Below are 25,461 nucleotides of genomic sequence, written 5' to 3' on the forward strand. Positions count from 1 at the left end.
CTATTACGTTACAGAACTTGGTGGTTTTCAAAGTCCATATTCTTTGAAGATTAACATATTCTATGATTTCATTTTTTAATAAAGCTGTAATGAGGGAAAATTTTATAAAAGGAGAAAACTAAGTAAATAAAGCTGTCACTGGTATTTTTCCCTGTAGAAGTATCTGTTAGGTAGGAAATGCAAATAGGTTCACACACTTTGGAGAGCAGCTTTGCATTTCTTAGTAAAGCAAAGAGGTGCATATCTTACGTCCTGACAGTTTCATTACTAGGCATCAAACCAGAAATTGTCTTAGGTGTGTATAAGAACATAAATGGCAGCATTTTTTGTTTGTAATAGCTAAAAATGTAAGCCCTTCAAAAGGAAAAGGAATTAAAAAGTTGAGGTATATTCAGATGATGGAGGACTACACAACAGTATAAATGGCTGGCCAGGAACAGTTACATGTGCCAACATGGCTGACTCACGAATAGAATGAGTTAAGGAAGCAAGCTGCAGAAAGAGACCACATGATATCATTTATATGAAGTTTTAAAATCTATATATATAAAAGCCTGAACGACCAGTTGCTATGACGTGCACTGACCACCAGGGGCAGACGCTCAACGCAGGAGCTGCCTCCTGGTGGTCAGTGCGCTCCCACAGCAGGTCCCGCCCGCCGCCGCCCCGCCCCCCCCCCCTCGGGGCTGATCGGGACTGGGCGATTGCCACCCAGGCCGAGAGACCCCACCCATGCACAAATTCGTGCACCGGGCCTCTAGTATATAAAATAATTATGTATTTTATTTAGGAATGTAAACAAAGAAAGGCTAGGAATGATGTAACACAAAATTCACAAATAGCAATTTCCCTCTAGGGAAGAGAGGGACAGAGTTTGGGTGAGGACTTCAGAGGACTTCAACTGTATTGATAATTGTTTTTTTCTTAGTCTGAGTGGTAGATACTTTGTGTCTGAAATACTTTACCACTTAAAAAAAAGCTGTTAGAATTCCTCAGCCTCTTTTGAACTCACTGAATGATATAGCCTTGGAATACCCAGATCTAGAATTAAGAGTTCTGCAGCTTTTGTTAAATTTCTAGTTGGAAAAGCAGGATTGCTGGTATAAAGAAGGAGTTTTTTGAGTGTAATTAGAGGAACTGCTGGGCCCCTAAAAGAACTTAGAACATAAGCACACTCCCGTTTGAGCTTTGTGCCAGGTAACGTGCACTATTACTATTACAAGATTGATCGTGGAGGAGGATTTGAAAAATCAGGAAGCATGAAATGAACACTTTAGAAAAAGGACAAAGTTAATCGTTTCTTGTCTTCTTCTCCCCAACTCCCAATGCACTTAACTTTTAAAAATGCACAATAACTCCTAAGGCAAAATTTTACTGGAAAACAAAATGTTTTCCAACTTGTTTTTCAGCTACAAGGATGGCATAGTGGTTATAATTGACATCAGCAAGAAAGGAGAAGTTATTCACAGACTTCGGGGCCATGATGATGAGATCCACTCCATAGCCTGGTGTCCTCTGCCTGGGGAAGACTGTTTACCCATAAATCAAGAGGAAAATTCAGGTAGCCGTCACTTAAGGAAGGGTTCTGTATTCTTTAGCGCTAAGGAACACAATGTGTAGAATTGTATCGTTTGAATTATATTTAAAATGTGACTTTTGCAGATCAGATATATGAAAGCTGATAGCTAAGATCCTGGAACCCTTGCAAACTATTTTTTCTTTGAGATAAGTGCCTGTTTCGTGTAACAAAATTACCATCTCTATCCTAGAAGAACCTGAACTTCCTAATGGGAAAGTTATAGCACAAACTCCAGTAACAAAAGGCTGCTACTTAGCCACTGGAAGCAAAGATCAGACCATTCGAATCTGGAGCTGCTCTCGAGGCCGAGGTAAGATCGATGTTTGATCATTTCTTTTGCGATATAACCTAGATTGGTCCAGGAGAGGCATAAGTTGTTTATTCTGCCTTGTACTGAGAGTATGTCATCTGTCAAAAGCGGTTCCTTTACTTTTCTATGCAGAAAGTTGTTTCCCAACCTAGCCTAGACTAGAACTCTGTGCTCCCAACATCTGGCTTTGGTGTTGGAGGCGAGGGTTTCTGTTACATTCATAGAAGGGTCGCTCTGTGGCATGGGGGATAAGATGTTTGTTGAGGCTGGGGATATTGGAACTTGACAAGGCCTTGATCAGAGGAATGGAAAAGATCACTAGAGTTAGAACTTTTTAAAATAATACATATTTTTATTTATTTCAGAGAGGAAGGGAGAGGGAAAGATAGAAATACCAATGATGAGAAAGAATCATTGATTGACTGCCTCCTACACGCCCCATACTGGGGATCGAGCCCACAACCTGGGCAAGTGCCCTTGACAGGAATCGAACCTGGGACCCTTCAGTCCGTAGACTAATGCTCTATCCACTGAGCCAAATCAGCTAGGGCTAGAGTAAGAACTTTTAATGCACAGATGCAGAATAAATAATATACACCCACTAGAGACGTGCATATTTAAATGTAGAAGCTCAGTCATTCAGCTTTCCTAAGCATTTCTTTGAGCAGAACTTTTACCGTAAGATTGAGAGAAGATCCAGGCAGAGTGGATGTTACCTGTATAGTAAAAATCAAAACTTTCACTTTATAGCAGTCTGTTTTCTCTACTTAAACCATAGAAGTTTTATCATCTGTCCAAATGCATTTGTGCATGTAAAGCAAGTAGCATAGTTAGGGCTTAGTCAGTGGTAGCTATTAGCATAATTTGGGGAAACAGAATGTTTTAGGATTTGTGGATGGCTTTTGGACATACTTTGGCTGATTCTCCCAAGTAGGGATAACATCAAGCTAAGAATCCATCCAGAAGAGTAACTTCTAAACTTTAATGATGCTGAAGAATAAAAAAATAAATAATACAGTTATGGACAACTGTCTTCAATTTTTCTGAATCAGAATCTCTTGGGGTTGGGCCCCGGCTTATGAATTTTAGAAATCCCACCAGTGGTTCTGATACTCCGTAGAAACTAAGAACCACCGGTTAGTAGCATCCGGGGTGGAGGGACTTCCCTGTCACATGTCAATGCCAGCTTTGTCGCCTTCGTTGGATTTCTTCACAGCTAGAAGAAGGAATCCCACCCTCTGTCCTGCCAACTTTGGAGAATCAGATTGTGTTACCACCTGGGTGCTCAGTTCTAGTCGGAAACTCACTTCCTTGGCCTGTAAAAGCTTTGATTTAAATTAGCTAGACTAGTGTTAACCACTAAGCATAATAGTGTTACCAGGAGAAATGAGGTCTGAATCCTAAGTAACCAAACTAACAAACTTCTAAACCACAAACTATACAGTACTTCCGTCTTATCTGAGAGGAATAGGTCCCAAGAGTTCCACGGGATGCCTGAAACCTCAGATAGCACCGAACCCTATATAGACTTATGTTTTTTCCTATTCATATATACCTGTAATAAAGTTTAATTTATAAATTAGGCACAATAAGAGATTTAAAACAATAATAATTAAATAGAACAATTATAATGACATACTGTAATAAGTATGTGAATGACTCTGAGGCCATTATTAAGTAAAATGGATTACCTGAACACAGCACTGTGAGACCACGGTAGTCTGTCGGATCACCTACTAAGTGACTAACGGGTGGGAAGCACATACAACATGGATACATTGGACAAAGGGATGATTCGTGTTCAGGGCAGGACAGCACAAGATTTCATCACACTACTCAGAACAGTGTGCGATTTAAAACAGAAATTGTTATTTCTGGAATTTTCCGTTTAATGTTTTTGGACCATGGCTGCCCACAGGTTACTGAAGCCGCAGATAGAGGGGGTTACTGCATTGTTAGCTGCTAATGACTTTATGCTAATCTGCAGGTGTGATGACTTTGAAATTGCCCTTTCTGAAGAGAAGAGGAGGGGTAGACCCAACTGTTAAGGAGCGCCTTTGGTTGACACTCCATTGGCCCCGGGATCAGCCAACACAGCTGGTATCTAGCTGTTTTGGGTAAGTCTTTTTCCTGGTCGTGCCCTTTGACATGTTTTGTTTTCTTCTCTAGCCTCAGGAATTCCTAGACTTGCAGATGGAAAAAGCAGTGGCTGAGACTTATATTATGATAGGCCATTTGTATTGGAAAAATCATGGGATCGATATCTGTGTTGTGTGATAAGAGAGTTGTGAAAAGATCAGATAAGTATAGCCTGGTGGGTAAGAATGGACTCTGAAGTCAGGCAGAACTGAATTTCAGACTCAGCCCGTGACTTACCTGCTGTGTGTTCATGAGTAAGACCCTTCACTTTTCTGAGCTTCAGTTACTTCACATATAAAAAGAGGAGGTTATAGTATCTCCTTTCTCTTAGGATGATTAGAGCCATTCAGTAAACAAAATTTGAGTATCAGCTTTTAGTTGCTTGAGATAATAAAGTGAATTTAACAGAAAAGGCCCTGCTTTTAAATGAAATAATACAGGTAAAGCATATAGAAATCTCACCAAAACATTAGTCATGGCCCTACCCCCTGCCACCCTCACTGACCCAAAAAAGAGATATTATATCTTAAAGCCTTTGGCATTTCCTAATTAAAGCTGTTAGGAAAATCTGTTCAAAAGGTAGTCCAGTATAGTCCTATGGTGCAGAAAGAAGGAAAGCTATGATAAAGTACCGTTCTGCCTCTGATTCCTCCAGCTACTTGGTTCCTCTTCCCGTAGGACTGACTCCTTGTTTTTGTGTGTGCTTCCAGAGATATCCTGTGCATACTTCAGAGTTGTTCTCTACTTATAGGAACAATGAACAGAAATTTGCAACTGGGCCCACGCTCCGGCCCAGTATCTCTTCTTTTCAAAGGGCTTGTGAAAGAGAACTAATGCCTGTCCTTCCTTCGCAGAGGTGAATTGCTGCTGTGGGATCTCACTCAGTCTTGGAGACGGAAATATACCCTCTTTAGTGCCTCAGCAGAAGGGCAGAATCATTCAAGAATTGTGTTTAATTTATGTCCGTTGCAAACTGAGGATGACAAACAGCTGCTGCTTTCCACATCAATGGACAGAGATGTAAGGACAGCTTATTCCTGTGTTCAGCATGGAAAAGCGGTGATTTATGGCTTACATGGGATTAGAGGGCTTTTTCAAACCAGCCGTCAGTTCCATTCATACCCCACCTTACCTCCAGTTCCTATTTCAGTTACTGTTACCGCTTGGCACTAAATACAGTAACAGCAGAGAGGTAGGGGGCAGGGGAGGAACCACCAAGATGCCTTTTTGTTGAAGCAGATGTGATAAAGAAGAGTAGATGTGTCCAGGGAAGGATATGTGAGATCATGCTTTGGCTTTATTATATCCTTGTCTATAGTTCGGTAGCAGAATCATCTGCTCTTGGTGAAATCTCTCTAAGGGAGAATTGGCTTTAAGAGTTTGGCCTTACTCTTTGCCGTGAAGCTAGGCTCATTTGATAAACTTTTTCTCCCAAGTCCCTCTGTTACACAAGTTACAATTAAAAACTTAGCACTGCTCTTCCTATCGGTATGATACTGATATTTTGCTTTTTTTTTTTTTTAATATTTTACTGATTTTTCACAGAGAGGAAGGGAGAGGGACAGAGAGTCAGAAACATCGATGAGAGAGAAACATCGACCAGCTGCCTCCTGCACACTCCCCACTGGGGATGTGCCCGCAACCAAGGCACAGTCCACAGGCCAATGCTCTATCCACTGAGCCAAACCGGTTAGGGCGATATTTTGCTTTTTGAGATAACACTGATTTTTTCCAGTATCTTGAGACCATCTTTATTGCTTAGAGTTTGCCAAATGAGGAAATCACTGATGTGCTAATACAATAGAGTAGAAAGGCCACTGACCTTGTAAGTGGCAGGCCTGGTTCTGGTTTATTAATTGTATGGCTCAGAATTCACGTGACATCTCTGAGAATAAATGTATGCTAAGATCCCTCTAAGCTCTACAATTTATTTTGGTTTTTTGGGTGTTTTTTCTAAGGCGTGCCAAATGAGGAAATCACTGATGTGCCAATACAATAGAGTAGGAAGGCCACTGACCTTGTAAGTGGCAGGCCTGGTTCTGGTTGATTAATTGTATGGCTCAGAGCTCACCTGACATCTCTGGGAATAAGTGTATGCTAAGATCCCTCTGAGCTCTACAATTTATTATTGGGTTTTTGGGTGTGTTTTTTCTAAGGCATGCTTTTTCCAATCCCTATTAGAATAGTTAAATTACACTATCTTTGTTTACTCTCTAAACCCATCCTATTTGAAATGTTGATTCCTTTTCCTGTTTCTCTGATCTTTTTTATATTTAGGCCTTAACTTTTCATCTTTTCAGGTAAAATGCTGGGACATGGCCACCCTGGAGTGCTGCTGGACCCTGCCTTCCCTCGGTGGCTTTGCCTACAGCCTGGCTTTCTCTCCTGTGGACACAGGCTGTTTGGCCATAGGCGTTGGAGATGGCATGATCCGTGTATGGAATACAATCTCCATAAAGAACAACTATGATGTGAAAAATTTTTGGCAGGGTGTCAAGTCCAAGGTTACAGCGGTACGGATGCTGTCTTTGAGCTTACTATGAACTTATTTTCAAGTCAGTAATTCTCTTTTAGAGAATACCTTTTCATTTAAATGAACTCTGTTGAGAATCACAGGTTGTTCAAGGGTATTTTCAATAGAGTTTGCAATTGGGGAAAGTGAAGGATTCTCTCCAAACAAACCCATTATCTCCAAATTTAGGATTTAAAGTTAAAGCTTTGTTCAAGTTACCATGTTTTATAATAGTAAGAAATTAGAAATAACCTGGATGTGCATTCATGGAAGATAATTATTAATTATGACCACATGGAATGGTATCAAACTATTAGAAATGACAATGCAGATCTTTATTTTATGTGAAAAGATGGTAATGACTCACGAAGAATGCAAATGACAAAACACAGAAAGCACATTATAAAACCACATGTATAAATTTTTTTGTTTTTTTCTAAAGTGAGACCTCTGTTGTGGCCATTTAGTCTAAAAGCAATAAATGTTTCTCCACTCCATTCACCCATTTCCATAATCCATTGAACTACTGTTGACAATTTGTGATGTGTCTTTCAAAATTTTAATATTAGGATCATATTTTCTAAATTGTTCTGGCATTTTTTATCCCCACTCAACAGTGTATCATGTACATCATTTATATGTTTGAATCTATTTTTGTTTTTTTCAATTGCATATATTGTAAGATTATTCACCAAAAAGTTCAATACTGGCAATGGGGTGTTTTGGGGGTGACATTACCGGTAACTCTCACTTTGTTTTTAATACTTCTTTGTTTCTCTTTTAAATAACGAGAATTTGTAAAATTAGAAGACACCAAGAGCAAGAAAGTTTTCCATTTAAATGCCTGAAGGATAATCTGAGAATTCCCATTACAGTCTGTCTCTTTCCTCATGTTTTTTTTTTGTAGCTGTGCTGGCACCCAACCAAGGAAGGCTGCTTAGCTTTTGGAACTGATGACGGAAAAGTGGGATTGTATGACACCTACTCCAACAAGTAAGAGAAAGAGATGATTCTTTGTTTAGGCCATTGACCAAAATGTCAGTGATGGAGTTTGAGTTCAGAAACCTGGACATGCATCAAAATTGGCCTGGAAGCATCTTTAGGAGTCTGGTTCTGAACTTCTTCCTGATTAGGAATATGACCGTTTGACTGTTCAATGACTATTATTTGTTACAGTTTTCAGAATTTGCCATTATAATAAGAACAATCTTTACTATATACTATTTTATATTAAGAGAGAGAGAGAGTGCGTGTGAGAGTGTGTGGCTCTGAAACTGAGGCTTAAAACTCAAGGTTTAATTTTAAAATGTATTTTTCAGCCGAAACCGGTTTGGCTCAGTGGATAGAGCGTCGGTCTGTGGACTGAAAGGTCCCAGGTTCGATTCCGGTCAAGGGCATGTACTTGGGTTGCAGGCACATCCCCAGTAGGAGATGTGCAGGAGGCAGCTGATCGATGTTTCTCTCTCATCGATGTTTCTAACTCTCTATCTCTCTCTCTTCCTCTCTGTAAAAAATCAATAAAATATATTTAAAAAATAAATAAATAAATAAATAAAAATGTATTTTTTCAGCTCTGGCCAGTGTGGTTCAGTGGGTTGAGCATCATCCTGTGCACAAAAAGGTCACCTGTGCGATTCCCACTCAGGGCACATGCCCAAGTTGCTGGTTCGGTCCCCTGTCGGGGTGTATACTAGAGGCAACCAGTTGATGTTTCTCTCTCACATCGATGTTTCTCCTTTCTCTCCCTTTCCCTTCCTCTCTCGCTTTTAAAAATAAGTAAATAAATAATTTTCAGGTTATGGTGGTTCTGACTTGTGGGAATATAAAGTATTTCCTTTTCCCTCGATTTTTTAAATAGTAGTTCTATAGTATGACCTAATGTCCAGCCATATGCAAATTAAATTAAGTTTTATTGGAACCCAGCCATCCTCATTTGTTTATATCTTGTCTGGGGCTGCTTTCATAGTACCACAGCAGAGTGGACTACTTGTGACGGAGATAGCATGGCTCAAAAAGCCTTAAAATGTTCACTATCTGGCCCTTTGCAAGATAAGTTTGCCTACCTCTGTTGTACATTATTTGCTTCAAGTGAGAATTATTATACTGCGGTGCTAACCTTTTTGCGATTATTTAAGTACTTATGTGTAATCTACATGTAGTTAACTATTTTTCTCCTTTTTTTTTTTCCTCACCCAAAGAGCGAGGATATTTTTTCCATTAATTTTTTAGAGAGAGTGGGAGGGTAGAGGGCAGTATAGTGGGGAGGGGGGGGAGAGAGAGAAGAGAGAAACATGGATGTGAGAGAGACACGTCAATTGGCTGCCTCCGGCACTTACCCTGACTGGGGGTGGGGCTCGAACCTGCGGAATCCAACCTGTGACCCCCTCTGGTGTGCAGGCCGATGCTCTAACCACTGGGCGACGCCAGCCAGGGCTCCAATTCCCCCTCCCTACCATTTTTAATTCTCAAAAAACTATTTCAGCCAGAACCGGTTTGGCTCAGTGGATAGAGCGTCGGCCTGCGGACTCAAGGGTCCCGGGTTCGATTCCGGTCAAGGGCATGTACCTTAGTTGCCGGCAAGTCCCCAGTGGGGGGCGTGCAGGAGGCAGCTGATCGATGTTTCTCTCTCATTGATGTTTCTGGCTCTCTATCTCTCTCCCTTCCTCTCTGTAAAAAATCAATAAAATATGTTTAAAAAAATGTTTTTAAAAAAAAAAAAAAACTATTTCAAAGAAACATCTAAGAAAATAAAACTATATAACACTAGAAAAGGTATGATTAGGGGGAAGGATGTTGCTGTGGACAAATTATTCTTAGGCATTCAGCCAGAGCTGCTATTCTGTTTCCTTTAGCCAAAGAAATTTTCGTTTATTGTCTAGAATAATAACAATGTGCCCTAACCGGTTTGGCTCAGTGGATAGAGCGTCGACCTGCGGACTGAAGGGTCCCAGGTTCGATTCCGGTCAAGGGCATGTACCTTGGTTGCGGGCACATCCCCAGTAGGTGGTGTGCAGGAGGCAGCTGATCGATGTTTCTCTCTCATCAATGTTTCTAACTCTCTATCCCTCTCCCTTCCTCTCTGGCGCCCGGGGGTAGGGGAGAGAAAGCGGGGGTGGGGGAAGGACACGGGGACCTTTCCCCCCCGGACCCTCCCCACTCCTCTCTGTAGAAAATCAATAAAATATATATATTTTTAAAAAAGAATTATTAGAATAATAACAATATGTCAGACACATGGAAGTAAATAAGTCAACAGCTAGTTCAGCCATAGGTTCCGGAATCTTGGAATTCTAAAGTCATACAAAGAATTTAGTATGCACTGAAGGTAATAACCACCCTGCCTTTAACTGACACCTCACATATTATTAACCACCACAGGAACCGTAAGAAACACTTTTGAGACCAAGGTTTCTTTAAAAAAGAAACAATGAAAAACTTTGAAATCTATCTAAAACCTTCTCTTAGTTTAAGAATGTGGTATTAAAGACAGGGTAAACCTAAAACTACATTTAGTCTTTTACTGGACTGTGAGGTGGAGACATTTGCATGGTGATAGTGTATGCTTAGCAGTAGCTTTAGTTCTGTGCTAAGCAGTTTGCATTTTCTATCTAGTCCTATCTGCCTCTCACTGGGATGGCCTTTACACTGCTATATAACTACAGTAATATTAACATATTTGACATTTAAGTAAAGTAGGCAACTCAGAGGGAGAGATGGGGAAAATGTTTATAAACTGACCAGATGAGCGGGTTGGGTGGGGAGAGGGAGATAACATTTTTTCTGTGTTTAAAGTGTATTTGCGACTTACTGATTTTGTTAGTAGATATCATTACATGGTATGTCATTTAAGTATTTGCTTCTTTACAAATCAGCTATTTGGAGAAGGGTACTGTTAAATTGTTTTTCTCTAATATCAGCAAATAAGTTTATAATAGGAACCTTTTACAAGGAAAAAGTGTTTATTTCCACTGTGCCGTTTTGTTTAAATCTTTCTGTTTGTAATCCCCCTTCTCTTAGACCTCCACAGATTTCCAGCACATACCATAAGAAGACTGTGTATAGTTTAGCCTGGGGGCCACCAATACCTTCCCTGTCACTTGGTAAGTGTCGGAGCCATTTTCTTACAAATGCAAGAGTATTCTCTTTCTTACAGTTTAACCCTCGGATATTCAAGAGTCCTAAATATTCCAGTGCAGTGACTGCTTATGCTGGCTGCTATGTAGCCAGGGGTCTGTGAGGGCAGACGTGCTGGGTGAAAGGTCAGAAACCATTCACCCAGAACAAGCCTCCCTAAACTCTAAAGCAAACTGAGATTCTCAAGTGACCTCTTTTTGCCTTGCATTGTATTCTGACGCTTTTCCTCTTCTAGGCTTTTCCTCAGCCTTGTCTTTCTCTTTCTTATTCCTAAAGTGATAGTTCCTTCAGAATATCTTTCAAAATGAGTGTGCTCAGCAAAAATCTTTGGTTTTCTTACTCTTCTATAATGAAACATCTGTAAATTTCCATAGTAACTGCATTACATAGAGAGGATGGTGTAAACCATCAGAACTCAAACAGCATTGCAATCATCTTTCATTCATTCACTTTCCTTGATTCGTGTCAGGCAGAGTTCTAACAGTGGTGAGAGTAAAACTTGCCCTTACAGAAAGCCATCACAACTACTGTTTGCTTCTTAAAAATCAACAAGAGGATTGCTGTAACACTAAGGAAGTTTGCTCCTTATAGTTAGTCATAGACATTCCTGCAGCTCCATATATTTAAATGCCCAAAGAGTAGAGTACTTATTTCTGAAAGAAAATATAAAAATTCAAAAACTTTGAGAACATATTTTCTGATTCCAGCTTTGGCACCCCATACTATTTTGAATGTCAGAAGAATGCTTAAAACAAATATGTTACATTATAGATATTAATGTAGAATTATTAGTATACCGTTGTTACTTTTACTCCCACCAACTAGGTTCAGATGCAAAGAACTGTGGCTTTATTACAGTGTATTAAAACAATTGATAGTATGGTATGGTGGTGCTTTGGCTGGTGGAATGCAAAACTGCTAAGCTTTCTTGTCTCATGTAGGAGGAGAAGGAGACAGACCTTCCCTTACTTTATACAGCTGTGGAGGGGAGGGGCTTGTCTTACAGCATAACCCCTGGAAGCTTAATGGAGAGGCTTTTGACATCAACAAACTCATCAGAGACACCAATTCAATCAAAGTAAGTTCTTGTGGTTTAAAGTCTTCTCTTGATCTCTGTATCTTGATTTTCCATCTTACATAATAAATGCCATTATTAGAGATATCTGTTATGCTCAGACTTCTTAGATGTTCTTTAAAAACTCAGTGAATTGCCGAAACCGGTTTGGCTCAGTGGATGGAGCGTCGACCTGCGGACTGAGGGGTCCCGGGTTCGATTCCGGTCAAGGGCATGTATGTTGGTTGCGGGCACACCCCCAGTGGGAGATGTGCAGGAGGCAGCTGGTCGATGATTCTCTCTCATCGATGTTTCTAACTCTCTATCCCTCCCCCTTCCTCTCTGTAAAAAATCAATAAAATATATTTAAAAAAAAAAAAAAAAACTCAGTGAATTAATAAGTTATCACACATATCTTAGAATTCTTTATCCTTGAGTAAAGCAAGGAACTTAACAGCAAAATGTTTTATCTCAGTTGCATTGGTGATTTATTGTAAACTTTCAGTTCTTGGATATAGAGCATTCTTGTCCAGCCAGCCAGTTCATCCAGAGTGAGGCTTTGGTAAAATAACTTGGTAAGACGGCATCCACGTGTGGCTGCGGGGTATTTTGCTCAAGATAGAATCATCATTTGTTTTTAATTTTTTAATGAAGTAATTATAGATTTATTAAAAAGCTGCAAAAGTAATTCCCTGTTATCTTTGACCCAGATTCCTGCATTTAATCACATTTGCTTTCTATCTCATCAGTATGTCTGTGCCAGAACTATCTTTTGAAGTGAAATCTTAAATGCTGAGATTTCCTTATTCTTTCAAATGAGCATTTTTTATTGTTGCTCATTGTTCTTGTATGGCTAGCATAAAAATAACATTTAATCATAAACTGAATTATTTTTATTGACTACATTCCTCCACTGTCTTCTGTATATTATCTGCACATTAAGATTCAACAATGATTATAGAGACCAGATCCCTGTTCCCAGTGAGCTTTGGGTTTTGTAGCAGCTGAATGTATGGATCAGAAACTCATACAAGGAGTTTGGGCTGCAAATGGAAATTTAGAATCCCTTTATGATAGCTAAAAAAGCTGTGGGTGCCTGGCCCGTGTGGCTCAGTGGTTGAGGTCATTGGTTCACTTCGAAGTCAGGGCACATGCCCGGGTTGTGGGCTTGATCCCCAGTAGGGGGCGTGTGGGAGGCAGCGGATTGATAATGTTCCTTTTTCATCAATGTTTCTATCTCTCTGTCCCTCTCCCTTCTAAAAAATTCATAAAGCCCTGATGGGTTTGGCTCAGTGGATAGGACGTCGCCCTACGGACTGAAGGGTCCCGGATTCGATTCCAGTCAGGGGCATGTACCTTGGTTGCAGGCACATCCCCAGTAGGAGGTGTGCAGGAGACAGCTGATAGATGTTTCTCTCTCATCGATGTTTCTAACTCTCTATCCCTCTCCCTTCCTCTCTATAAAAAATAAATAAAATATATTTTTTAAAAATTCATAAAAACATGCTTAAAAAGAAAAAAAAAGCAGCTGTGGGCATGTATGAGTTGGTCTAAAGAGACAAGAAGAGGACCCAGCAGCCTTGGTGACCAACATGAAAAGAAACTAAAGGGATAGAAGAAAGCAAGGGCAGGGTGTATGGTTTTTGTTAAGGAGACCATGACCCCTATGTCGTCCAAGCCAGCAGATATGTTTCATTCTTCATTGTGGGATAAAATTGTTTTTAATGAAGCTCATTTCACAAGGTTAGACATTGTAGACATTTAGTATTTACTGGCCTCTTTTTGTCCCAACTAAGATTATAATTAGCCCTAGCTGGTTTGGCTCAGTGGATAGAGAGTCGGCCTGTGGACTGAAGGGTCCCAGGTTCCATTCCAGTCAAGGGCACATGCCCGGGTTGCAGGCTTGATCCCCAGTGGAAGGACGTGCAGGAGGTAGCCAATCAATGATTCTCTCTCATCATTGATGTTTCTCTCTCTCTCTCCCTCTCCCTTCCTCTCTGAAATCAATAAAAATATATCTTTAAAAAAAGAAATTATAATCAGAACATTTGCTCTTAGTAATTCTTTGGTTATTATATAGATTATTTATAAGAATGGCTATTGTATAATTAGAAGATTTTTAAACTCTAGGGATTTTTTCTCTAGTGCTGTCATCATTGGTTTATAAGCTATATGCAGAGAGGAACAATGTTTTTAGTCAAGATTGGTTTATTTTGCTTTCTAGTACAAACTGCCTGTACACACAGAGATCAGCTGGAAAGCAGATGGCAAAATCATGGCTCTTGGCAATGAAGACGGGTATGTGTTTGTTTCTTTAAAAAAAAACACCACTTTGTAACTGCACATATATTTGATTGCAAGCTGGCTGATGCCACCTGTAATGTTAGCTGGGGAAGCCCAGTTGTATTTGATATCCTTGATGTCTGTGAATGATCCAGGAGCTCTCTGCATCTTTGAAAATTACAAAATAAGTTGGATATTTTTATTCCAAGGAGTGTTTGCCTACTCAGTGTTTGACTGTTTGATGCTTTACAAAACGCTCATCTCCTGCACTGAACTGCCTAAATTCCCCTTCATTTTTTAAAATGAAGCCCAGGCGTAAGTCCTCTTTAGGTCTCACCGTGCCCTTTCCATGTTGTTCAGAGTAACATAATCCTAATTCAGCCATTGGTTCATTCCTTCTTCTTTTAGCTTCTCTCTAGCACTGTCTATTACAAGAGCCTGATAAACACTTTTCAGAGAGTTTGGGGATTTTTTTTAAAGCTGAAATACTTGTTTGAGAGACAACCTTTTGCCCCTGGTTCTAAGAGAGTGATAGATAGGGTTATCCTATTCCACTTCACCTTTCCTTGACTGAGGGAGTGAAGGAGATGCCTGTTTGCGTTAACTGTAAACTTATTATCCATCTCCATGTCTTGATGTGTTTCTTATTTCAGATCAATAGAAATATTTCAGGTTCCCAACTTGAAACTGATCTGCACCATCCAGCAGCATCACAAGCTCGTGAATACCATCAGCTGGCATCATGAGCATAGCAGCCAGCCAGAGCTGAGCTATCTGATGGCCTCCGGGTCCAACAATGCCGTCATTTATGTGCACAACCTGAAGGCTGTCATAGGTAACTGGTTTCTTCTATACTGGGGGTGCGATCCTCTGTTCAGCTACTTTCCATTCCAGTCTCTATACCTTTTTACTATTAAAATAAATGTTATTCTTATTTTTTTCTGTTTGCAAAAGTAATATATTCATCTTATTTAAAATAAGAAAAATTTCAAATATGACATATATGGTAACTAAGAAAATAAAGTTCCTCCCGTAATATCATCCCTCAATAATAATCCATGTTATCAGTTTGCTGAGTGTTTTCTCCAGTTTTTTTGTTTTGTTTTGTTAATCCTCACCGGAGGATATTTTTCCCATTAATTTTTAGAGAGAGTGGAAGGGAAGGAGGTAGAGGAGAGAGAGAGCGCGCGCAAGAGAGAAACATCGATGTGAGAGACACATCGATTGGTTGCCTTCCAACTGGGCCCAAGGATTGAACCCGCCACCCTTCAGTCTCAGGCTGACGCTCTAACCACTGAACCATAGTGGCCAGGGCTTCTCCAGATTTTTTAAAGAATGGTTATTGCCAAGTGGCTCTCCAAAAAGACTGTTCCAGTTTATACCACCTTCCTGTAGTGTTTGAGTACTTTACACACAACGCACATCCCATTCACGTTTCACTGCATCCTATTCTCACAACCTTTCCCCTTGCCTTGTAGAGAGCAATCCTGAATCTCCAGTGACCATTACAGAGCCCTACCGGACCCTCTCAGGGCACACAGCCAAGATTACCAGTCTGGCGTGGAGCCCACACCACGATGGAAGGCTGGTATCTGCTTCCTATGATGGCACAGCTCAGGTACTGTTGCGTCTCTGGGAGTGGGTTCCTCACTGGGTACTCTAATGTAAACTCTTTCCTCTTTTCCCCAGTTGTGTGCGTTTCCCTTCCCTCACTGTTACCTTCTACAGAGAGGGATTTTCTGAGTTCTAGGAGGCATCTTAGTTTTATTCCCGGCCCTTGTCGGGCTATGATTGGGTTGTTGTTTTTTACTTAGATGAAAAGGAAAGTATTAATAGAAACTAGCTAAATTCTGATTTTAAGATTTCATTCTAACTTATCACTGTCAGTATGATGGACTTATAAATTGATGTGAAAAACAATTTTTAATAATAAAATGGTAAGTCAGAAATCTCCAAGTTCTAAAAAGTAAAGATGAGCTGCCAAGCCTGAACTATGAGGTAGGAGTTTCAGGTATCAGAACCAAAACAGACCTTGGGAACTGGAGGGCAGTATCTGTGGTGGATGTCTATCTCATGAGACAGTAGGGGGTGTGCAGAAGGCAGCCAGTCAATGATTCTCTGTCATCATTGATGTGTCTGTTTCTCTCTCCCACTTCCTTCCTCTCTGAAATAAATTTTTAAAGAAAGAAGCAGGTAGGACACTGCTTCAGTTGCCCAGGTACTTGGGGACAAAAGAATCACCTGTGAGAAGTTAGAACCCCAAGTATGCACACACGTGCAGGGTAGGTTGAGTTAGAATTCTCTTTATAACTAGAGGCCTGGTGCATGAAATTCATGCATGGGTAGGGTCCCTAGACCCAGGGCCCATCTGTGGGGTGGCTGACAGGGTAATCGGGGGCCCCCGCTCGCACCCGCCTTGGCTGGCCTGGCACTGCCGCTTGCGACACAGTCAGGGGCTGCGGGCTGGGGGCAGCTTCTGCACTGAGCGTCTGCCCCCTGGTGCTCAGTGCATGTCATAGCAACTGGTCATTCTGCCATTCGGTCGATTTGCATATTAGGGTTTTATATAGATAGATATACAGTACTACTCCGGGATGGTGAAATCCGTAGGCCACCGTTAGAAGCTTGCTCAAAATCACCCCCACAGGAAATAGCACTCTCTGAAATTGAACTCTTAAGAAGAAATTACAAATCACAAGAGGAAATAAGTGTGCACAGATCTTTAAAGTATTATTTTTCTTATCCCCCAGAATAATAGAATAACCAGAAATTGCCTATTCTGTTATGTGATTTTTGGCTTTAGGTGTGGGATGCCCTCCAGGAAGAGCCTCTATGCAATTTCCGAGGACATCGAGGTCGGCTGCTTTGCGTGGCGTGGTCCCCCTTGGATCCAGACTGCATCTACTCAGGAGCAGATGACTTCTGTGTGTACAAATGGCTCGCTTCCATGCAAGAACATTCCCGGCCTCCCCAAGGTCAGTCAGAGCTTGGAGCCCAGAAATGCTTGCCTTCTTCCCTGTCTCCCTTTCTCAGTAACTGAGTTGATCGGGGGCAAGCGAGGAAGACATTCACACAGGGCAGCTGCAACCGTGTGGCAGGGCGTTGGAGCCTATGCAAGGAAGGCAGCCCTGGGGAGCCTGAGGACAGCGCCCAAGTAGTACAAGTATTCCTGGCACCCAGGTCTTGATTTCTAAATACTGGAGGTCATGTTTCAATTCAGTCAGGGCACGTGCCCAGGTTCTGGGCTCAATCCCCAGTAGGGGGTGTTACGGAGGTAGCTGATCAATGATTCTCATTATTGATGTTTCTATCTCTCCCTCTCTCTTCCTCTCTGAAATCAATAAAAATATATTTAAAAAAATAAAAAGCCCTTTAAAAAAACGTTTGAAGTCAGAAGAAATCCGAGCCTGTTCCAAGCTTAAGAAAACTAGAGCCATAACAAGCAAGTACAGTGTGGATGCCTTTTGCTGTAAGAGCCATGCTTGGTAAAACTAGTGAAACCTGACTGAAATGTGTGGAGTAGACAGTAGGAGCGTGTCAGTGTTAATTTCCTGATTTGAATGGTTGTGCTGTGATGATGGAGGAGAATGTCCACGGTTGGGGGATACACACACTGAAGTATTCAGGGTTAACTGACCGTAGTATTTCTGATTTAATGACATCCCAGAAGGGTTTGGTTAACATTTGGATAATGTAACTAAACATTCATTGTGGAGGAAGGGGGAGGGTAAGAATGCTATCCAAAAAGGGTAATGAGGGTCTGGAGATGATCTCCGAGGGTGCTTTTAACCAGCAATAAATATATATATATATTTTTTCTTTTTTTGCTATTCCTCTAGGCAAGAAAAGTATTGAATTAGAGAAAAAAAGGCTCTCTCAACCTAAGCCAAAGCCCAAGAAGAAGAAAAAGCTCACCTCGCGAGTGTCTGTCAAGCAGGAGCTGTACGATGGGAATGAAGAAGAGAGCGTCAGGGAGAGTGCGGGGCCTGTTGAGAATGGCAGCGTGTCCGACCAGGAGGGAGAAGAGGAAGCCCGAGAGCCAGAGTTACCCTGTGGTGTCGCCTCCGTAGGTATGTGCCCGAGTCCCATGTCACCCACTCTCTAGGACCAGAGTCGTGACCAGAAACTTCTCTGCCTCTGACCTACCTGGTTTCCCAACTCCTTAACCTGGGTGGTATTTTTGGTGCTTTTGGAAATTACGTTAGGTTTATCAAAGGGCATCTTTAAGCCTCTAAACACCTTTGAAGTTTTAGAGGGGATTTAGTGGATGATTGGGGTGGAAATAGCAAAGTTCTGTAGAGAAACTTCTCCCCAGCTTGGGCAGGTAAGCCTGTGGGACAAAGTAGAGCCAGGGAGTATTTACATGGGAACAGTTCTGACAGCTGACATCGTCATCCACATGTATTGAAAGAAACCACTGTCGGATACAAATGTCTGACCTAGAAGCTACCACCGCTCTGGGAACTTGCAAGCTTTCGCTCTTCCTACTTGTTTCCACCTGGTGGTGTTTTCCTAAAAAAATTTATGAATGATGATGATGTTCTTTCAGTCTGTTAAACTATAGTGACAGCACTCAGATTTCTTACAAAACTGCTTTTCTGGGCTCCATCACTAATTTCTAATAAAGCAGTCTTCCACAGATATTGATGGGAAGAAAGGTCAAGGGATATAATTTTAACCCTTTAATTCTTTTATATATTTACCTTCAAATTCTGGAGGCTGTTACCTGTTGAAATGAATGACTAAATAGCAAACAATATAAATAGAAGCTGTGAATCGTGTTTAACTCTAAAACAGTATTTTGATGTGAAAGCATTAAAGTGGCTAAAATATATGGTACAAAGTCATCCCTGACCCTCTCCATCCCAAGGCTGTTGGACCTGTGGTTTGGGTAAATAAAGAACTAAAAGTGTAATGGATTTATTTTTTAGGTTCATCAAAATACCTTTTTATTACAAAATGACTGCATGAAAAACATCCTTTACCCCTGTAGATCAGCAGCTTGTTTTGTTTTAAGTTCATGGTTGTGGTAGGCTCAGGATTGTGACTCCATATCACATACATGAATCTTTTCTGTTAGTAAAGTTGTTCCTTATTTGTGTAATTAAATATGCAATTAGTACTTTGTTATCTAAATATGTAATATCCTTTGTCACCTGAGCAAAGTTTGGGAACTTTTGAGCCTATGGTGTAAAGTTGTGGAAGCTAGAAGCTTGTAACTTTTCCTTAGATTAATTAGTCAAAGTTAGAAGCAATAAACTTAGAAAATTCCGGAACACAGTGTGTGAGCTGAGAAAGCGAAACCACCCATGCTGCCTTTGCAAAGTATTTGATCTCACATTTTGGGTAATAGATAAAATGCACTGTTAAGTCTGGTATAATTCTTAATTTTCAAAAAGAACTGGATTCTGCATTGTTCTCATCCAAACTTTTTTTCTTGATGTAGTTTCTAGAGAACCAGTTATATGCCCTCCACTTTCCTTAGGCTTGGAAAAGCCAAAAGTCATCGTTAATAATAAAGTCACTTCACTGAAAAAGGAACCACCTAAAGACAAGCCAGGTTGGTATTTACTAATTAAAATACTTTGTTAAAGCATCCTCAATCAAATGTCCCATGCAACTGAAAACTCAGAAGTGTGGGGTTTTAGTTGTTGCTTTTAAGTTTTAAACACTTGTGTTTTGATTATATCTCAATCTTGAGTCATGCTTATTGATTATTGATTTGAGAGAGAGAGAGAGAGAGAGAGAGAGAGAGAGAGAAACATCGATCATGCCCCCCTTCCGCAAGCAGTGACTGGGAATTGAACCCAACCACCTTTTGGTGCATGGGATGACGCTCCAACTAACTGAGCCACACCAGCCAGGAAGGATCATACTTTCTAGAACATTTTTAGTACTTGATGAAGTGTCGTTTTGCAGTTGATACTGCTTCACACATGTTCACAGGGTCATGTTTGTGTGCTGTGAACATTGCCTCGAGCTAATGTAATTTGAAAGCTTCTTTATAATAGTAGGGACTTTCTTTGCCCAGCGGTATCCTCCAGTAGGTTACATTCACACAACTGGGCATTCAGTTGGTGTTTCTGATCTGCTGTTCTTCAGACAGCCTGTACTTCTGTTACCTTTCAGAAGCCTTAGTAATCAAGAAGCGAAAAGCCCGTTCCATGCTTCCACTGAGCACAAGCCTGGACCACAGGTCCAAAGAGGAGCTTCATCAGGACTGTTTGGTACTAGCAACTGCAAAACACTTCAAAGGTACAAAAATACACTTATTTATTTGTTGAATGAATGTGTAAACAAATATCCAAAATTGTGTGTATTTCTACATTCTTTTCCATTCTTCCCTCCCCCACACCCCATTGCCAAGTTCCCTTTCCTGACCCTGACCCTAACCCTAATCCTAACCACTGTCAACACTCCCCAGTGCTCTGCTTTTATTATAAGTCAAACTAGAGGCCCAGTGCATGAATTTCATGCACTGGGGGAAGGGGGGGGATCCGTCACCTTGGCCTACGCCCTCTCGCAGTCCAGGAGCCCTCGGGGGATGTCCAACTGACAGCTTAGGCCTGCTTCTTGTCCACAGTCAGACATCCTTAGTGCTGCCGTGGAGGTGGGAGAGGCTCCCGCCACCGCCTCTGCGCTCACCAACTGTGAGCCCGGCTTGTGGCTGAGCGGCACTCCCCCTGTGGGAGCGCACTGACCACCAGGGGACAGCTCCTGCATTGAGCGCCTGCCCCCTGGTGGTCAGTGTGCGTCGTAGTGACCAGTCATTCCGCCGTTCAGTCGATTTGCATATTAGCCTTTTATTATATAGGATTGTTACCAGCCATCTCTGTGCTAGAATTGGTATGATGGCTTAAATATCACAGCATGAATGAACAGCATCTTCATATAGAAACAAAATTATTTGCTTATTGGAAATATCACAACATGGCAGTTCCTTTAAGAAAAATTAATGGAAGTTTTTTACAAAGTAGTTTTTGGTTTTAATTTTCCAAAGCCTCATCTAATGTCTTTTATTTTGATATTGCAGCAGTTGTATATTTTTAATTTTTAATTTTACATGTTAAAAAGGAATGCACAGTATAAATAGAAAGTAAATATGTCTCCCACCTCTAACACCCACTCCTCCATTTCTCCCCAATTCCACATTACTATCATTTTGTCTCCCTGTAGAGATATTTTATGCTCTTATTATATACATAGCCCCCATTTTGGGACTTTATGATGATTTCTTATAACTTACACAATTAACCATATAGTTTGTTTTATTTTGATTGTTTTAAATATATTTTTATTGATTTCAGAGAGGAAGGGAGAGGGAGAGAGAGATTGAAACATCAATGATGAGAGAGAATCATTGATCGGCTGCCTCCTGCACGTCCCCTACTGGGGATTGAGCTCGCAACCCGGGCATGTACCCTTGACTGGAATCAAACCTGGGACAAATGCTCTGTCCACTAAACCAAACCAGCTAGGGCTTAACCATATAGTTTTATATTATTTCCCTTATTGGGAAATTACTCAGTTGACTTCTTTAAAAACAGAATGAATTCCGAATTCCTTTGTGGTAGATCCTGGTGATCATTAAGGGCATTTCTTCACTTGACAGTTTTTTTGTTTTTACTGCATTACATGTGATATTTTGGGTTGGCTTTTTACATTACTTCCCACCCTCCCCCAATCTTTCTTTGAGCAATCTATAAACTAAATTGTCTTATTGGATTGGCCCAAGCTGAATTTCACACACTGTATATATTTTCCTATTTTGCTACCTTTGTCTCTGTTAGGGTAAACAAGGACATAGGACTCTCTCAGGGTCTGGGCATAACATTCGGAAGTATTTAGGCAGAAAACAGTACCCTGTGTAATCACTTCATCTGATTTTGTTTTGTCTTTTGAATTAGCAGAGCTAAATGAGGACGTGTCTGCCGATCTTGAGGAAAGATTTCACCTGGGGCTGTTCACAGACAGGGCTACCCTGTACAGAATGATGGAGGTTGAAGGTGAGGCACATTCAGTCAACACAGTCCCCTCCAGCTTTATGATTCCCTAATGCTTTGCACACACCTCTTTTATGGCTACCATCCTGGGGCCTTGTCATGGTTGGTTTTACATGCCAACTAACTAGGTTTTGAGCTCCCCAGTTTGCATACTTACAGATCCCTTGCTTCTGTCATAAGACCCTAAACATAACATACAGTGCTCACTCTGAGTGACTGAGTAACAGTGAATGGGCGGACCAGTGACTGAGTGAACGCTCTGGGAGGTGACTTCCCCATCAGCGAGTGACTGCGTATTCTAGGCGTTTGTTGCTCCTTTATCCTGCCTTTCTTTTTGTAGAAGTTAGTGTAGACAGAGTTTCTGAAACAGCTTCTAAACATTATCTCTCTTCCATATAGGAAAGGGTCACTTGGAAAATGGCCACCCTGAGTTATATCACCAGCTTATGCTTTGGAAAGGAGACCTAAAAGGTGTTCTCCAGACTGCAGCAGACAGAGGGGAGCTGACAGACAATCTCGTGGCTATGGCGCCCGTGGGTATGTTCTTTACAACTAACGCTCTATCCTCTCTAGGATGCCCACTACAGATGGGTAGTGTCTTGAAGGATAATTTGGCCATTTCTAATAAATTTAAAATGCACATCCCCCTTGACTCAGCCGTTCTAATTGTAGGAATTGAACTGTATGCACACGTACAACATGATAAATATTCATGGACTATTGTTGCAGCATTATTTGTAATAGCAAAAGATCGCAACAACTTCTGTGTCCATCAGAGAGACTGGTTACATCTGTACAATAGAAACTCCTACAGATACCAAAAGAATGAGGCAGCTCTGTGCATTCTAATATGGAACAGAACTCCAGAGTATAGTAAGTGAAAAGCAAGGTGTAGATGCACAAAAGAATATTTAATACTCTGTCATTTATATTTACACATGTGTCGTTGTGTATTCATAGACTATATTTCCAAAGTTTTCAAAAGAAACTAGTAATAATGGTTATCTCTGAGGAAAGGATTGGACGATATAGATGGGAAGATGCTAGGATAACAAGGAAACCTTTTATGCCATGCCCAGCTTTTTAGCTTTTTATTCAATACTAGAGGCCCAGTGCACGGATTCAATACTAGAGGCCCAGTGCACGGATTCATGCACCGGTGGAGTTCCTTGGCCTGGCCTGCAGGGATTGGGCTCCCGGAGTGCGAGAGGGCACTCTGCAAAGTTGTCACTGGGCAGCTCCTACATTTACATTGAGTGTCTGCCCCCTTGTGGTCAGTGCTCACCATAGCTACCAGCCGGTTGGCCGGTCACTTAGGCTTTTATATATAGAGATGGGACACCACACACACAGAGTGTACATAAATGTATCATGGATTTCACAAGCTGAATACACCCTTGTAACCAGCACCCATATCAAGAAACATAACATTACTTGTACCCTTCTCTCATGCTCTATTTCCATCAGCATCCACACGCCAACAAGAGTAACCACTACCCTGACTTCCATACTTTTGGTACCTTTTTAGTTTTGTGTTATTATATAATCAAAGAAACAATTTATGTGGGTGTGGGGAGGAGTAGGTGAAGCAAATGATCTATAGTGGCGATTGAATTACCTAAATTTTCTACTTAATACAGTAACAAAAGGCATTTTCAACCCATATGTACATGCTTTTCCTTAAACTTGCTTCTTATTTAACCACTTTTTTTTTTTTTTTTTAAAGCTGGCTACCATGTGTGGCTGTGGGCTGTAGAAGCTTTTGCCAAACAGTTGTGTTTTCAGGAACAGTATGTCAAGGCTGCCTCTCACCTACTTTCTATTCACAAAGTGTATGAAGCTGTGGAGCTGCTCAAGTCACACCATTTCTACAGGTCTGTATAATCCTACAGTTGAACTAATAGTTGGACATACCGTGAAATTAATCTACTTAACAGCTCTAGCATAAAACCTTTACAGTAATTAAAACATGTGAAACATACAGAAATATATGTATACCAGCTTAACAAACATCAATGCACCTACCACCTATACTTAACAAATGTTAACTTTTACCATTATACGCCACTGATCTTTTTAAACTTTACTTTTGTAAGCTTCTTTACTTTGTTACTTAACACAAATAGAGAAGACAGCGTAAGACAAATGAACAGCTTAACGGATTATTAAAAGAGGAACTCCCTTCTTTAGCTCCATATATGAAGAGACGGAATCTCCCAGACACCCCAAAAGCTCTCCATATGCCCCAGTTGTTGTTGTTTTTTAAGTATAATATTTAAGATTTAGTTGAATTGCTCTTCCCCAATTCTGTCCTCATCCCTTCTCTAGAAGTAACCAGTTTCATGCTGCTTAACAACAGGGGAGACATTCATGCGTCATTAGGCAATTTCATCATTTTGTGAACATCAAGTTCATGTACACAAACCTAGATGGTATAGACTACTACACATCTACTAGGCTATATGGTATAGCCTAGGCTACAAACCTGTATAGCACATTACTATACAAAACATGAGATTAAATCAAGCACAAGCACAGAAAATAGTGTAATCAAGAGACGAGGTAAGCACCAGATGTATGAGGCCTCTGCAAGTATAACGTGGCATACCATTTTACAGCAAACTTTTTTATAAGTAGAAAGAGTACACTAAAGTAATAATAAAAAGTACAGTAAATACATAAACCAGTAACAGCCATTTGTTATCATTATCAAGTATTATGTACTGCAGTGATTGTATGTGCTATACTTTAAACAACTGGCAGTGCAGGTTTGTTTACACCAGCATCACCACAAACGTGAGTAATGCATTGCACTGTGACTATAATGGCTATAGTGTCACTAGGCAATCATAGTCCTTATGGGACCACCATCATATATGCAGTCCATCATTGACTAAAACATCATAATGGGGCGCAAGACTACATATATAAGTGCCAGCAAACAAAAAGAGCAAAATCTTTCTTATAGACAGCATATAGTTGGATCTTGTTTTTTTATCAAATCAGATAGTCTCTTCCTTAAATTGGAATGTTTAGCCATTTACATTTAATGTAAGTATTGGTATGATTGATTTAAATCTACCAACCTGCTATTTGTGCTGTCTGTTATTTCTTCATTTTCTCCTGCTTTTTTTTTTTTTTTTGATCAACTGAATATTGTTTGTTTGTTTTTATCCCTAACTAGGGGCCCAGTACATGAATTCGTGCACCAGTGTGGGGGCGTCCCTCGGCCTGGCCTGTGGGATTGGGCCGAAACCGGCTCTTCGACATCCCCTGAGGGGTCACAGATTGAGAGAGGGCGCAGGCCAGGCCGAGGGACCCCACCGGTGCACGATCATGGCTGTGGAGGGACGCGGGAGGTTTGCCAGCTGGGTAGGGACCGAGGGAGGGCTCCAGGGCGTGTCCGGCCTCTCACTAAGTCCTGCTCAGCTGGACCCCAGCAGCAGG

At 40.9% G+C, this 25,461-nt stretch overlaps 1 protein-coding gene across 4 annotated transcripts in view; it reads left to right on the forward strand.

Moving 5' to 3' along the window:
• GEMIN5 (gem nuclear organelle associated protein 5) overlaps positions 1-25,461 on the forward strand; it is a 40,041-nt gene that overhangs the window by 3,717 nt on the left and 10,863 nt on the right. For 3 of the 4 annotated variants that reach the window (XR_002829373.1, XM_006089090.3, XM_014456152.2), the window contains exons 4-21: positions 1,410-1,561; positions 1,770-1,889; positions 3,877-4,006; positions 4,883-5,048; positions 6,329-6,541; positions 7,448-7,533; positions 10,558-10,640; positions 11,616-11,752; positions 13,953-14,026; positions 14,665-14,846; positions 15,490-15,629; positions 16,815-16,986; positions 17,851-18,081; positions 19,458-19,571; positions 20,141-20,266; positions 21,919-22,017; positions 22,414-22,551; positions 23,741-23,888. Coding sequence is in view for 3 of the 4 variants with exons in the window: in XM_006089090.3 (XP_006089152.1) it covers positions 1,410-1,561; positions 1,770-1,889; positions 3,877-4,006; positions 4,883-5,048; positions 6,329-6,541; positions 7,448-7,533; positions 10,558-10,640; positions 11,616-11,752; positions 13,953-14,026; positions 14,665-14,846; positions 15,490-15,629; positions 16,815-16,986; positions 17,851-18,081; positions 19,458-19,571; positions 20,141-20,266; positions 21,919-22,017; positions 22,414-22,551; positions 23,741-23,888 (2,511 nt within the window). In the remaining variant the exon portion in view is untranslated. The remainder of the gene's footprint in view (positions 1-1,409; positions 1,562-1,769; positions 1,890-3,876; positions 4,007-4,882; positions 5,049-6,328; positions 6,542-7,447; positions 7,534-10,557; positions 10,641-11,615; positions 11,753-13,952; positions 14,027-14,664; positions 14,847-15,489; positions 15,630-16,814; positions 16,987-17,850; positions 18,082-19,457; positions 19,572-20,140; positions 20,267-21,918; positions 22,018-22,413; positions 22,552-23,740; positions 23,889-25,461) is intronic. The other variant, XM_006089091.3, reaches the window with a different exon arrangement.

This window comes from Myotis lucifugus, unplaced genomic scaffold (genome assembly GCF_000147115.1).
Source record: "Myotis lucifugus unplaced genomic scaffold, Myoluc2.0 scaffold_56, whole genome shotgun sequence".
In the NCBI taxonomy this organism is placed as follows: domain Eukaryota; kingdom Metazoa; phylum Chordata; class Mammalia; order Chiroptera; family Vespertilionidae; genus Myotis; species Myotis lucifugus.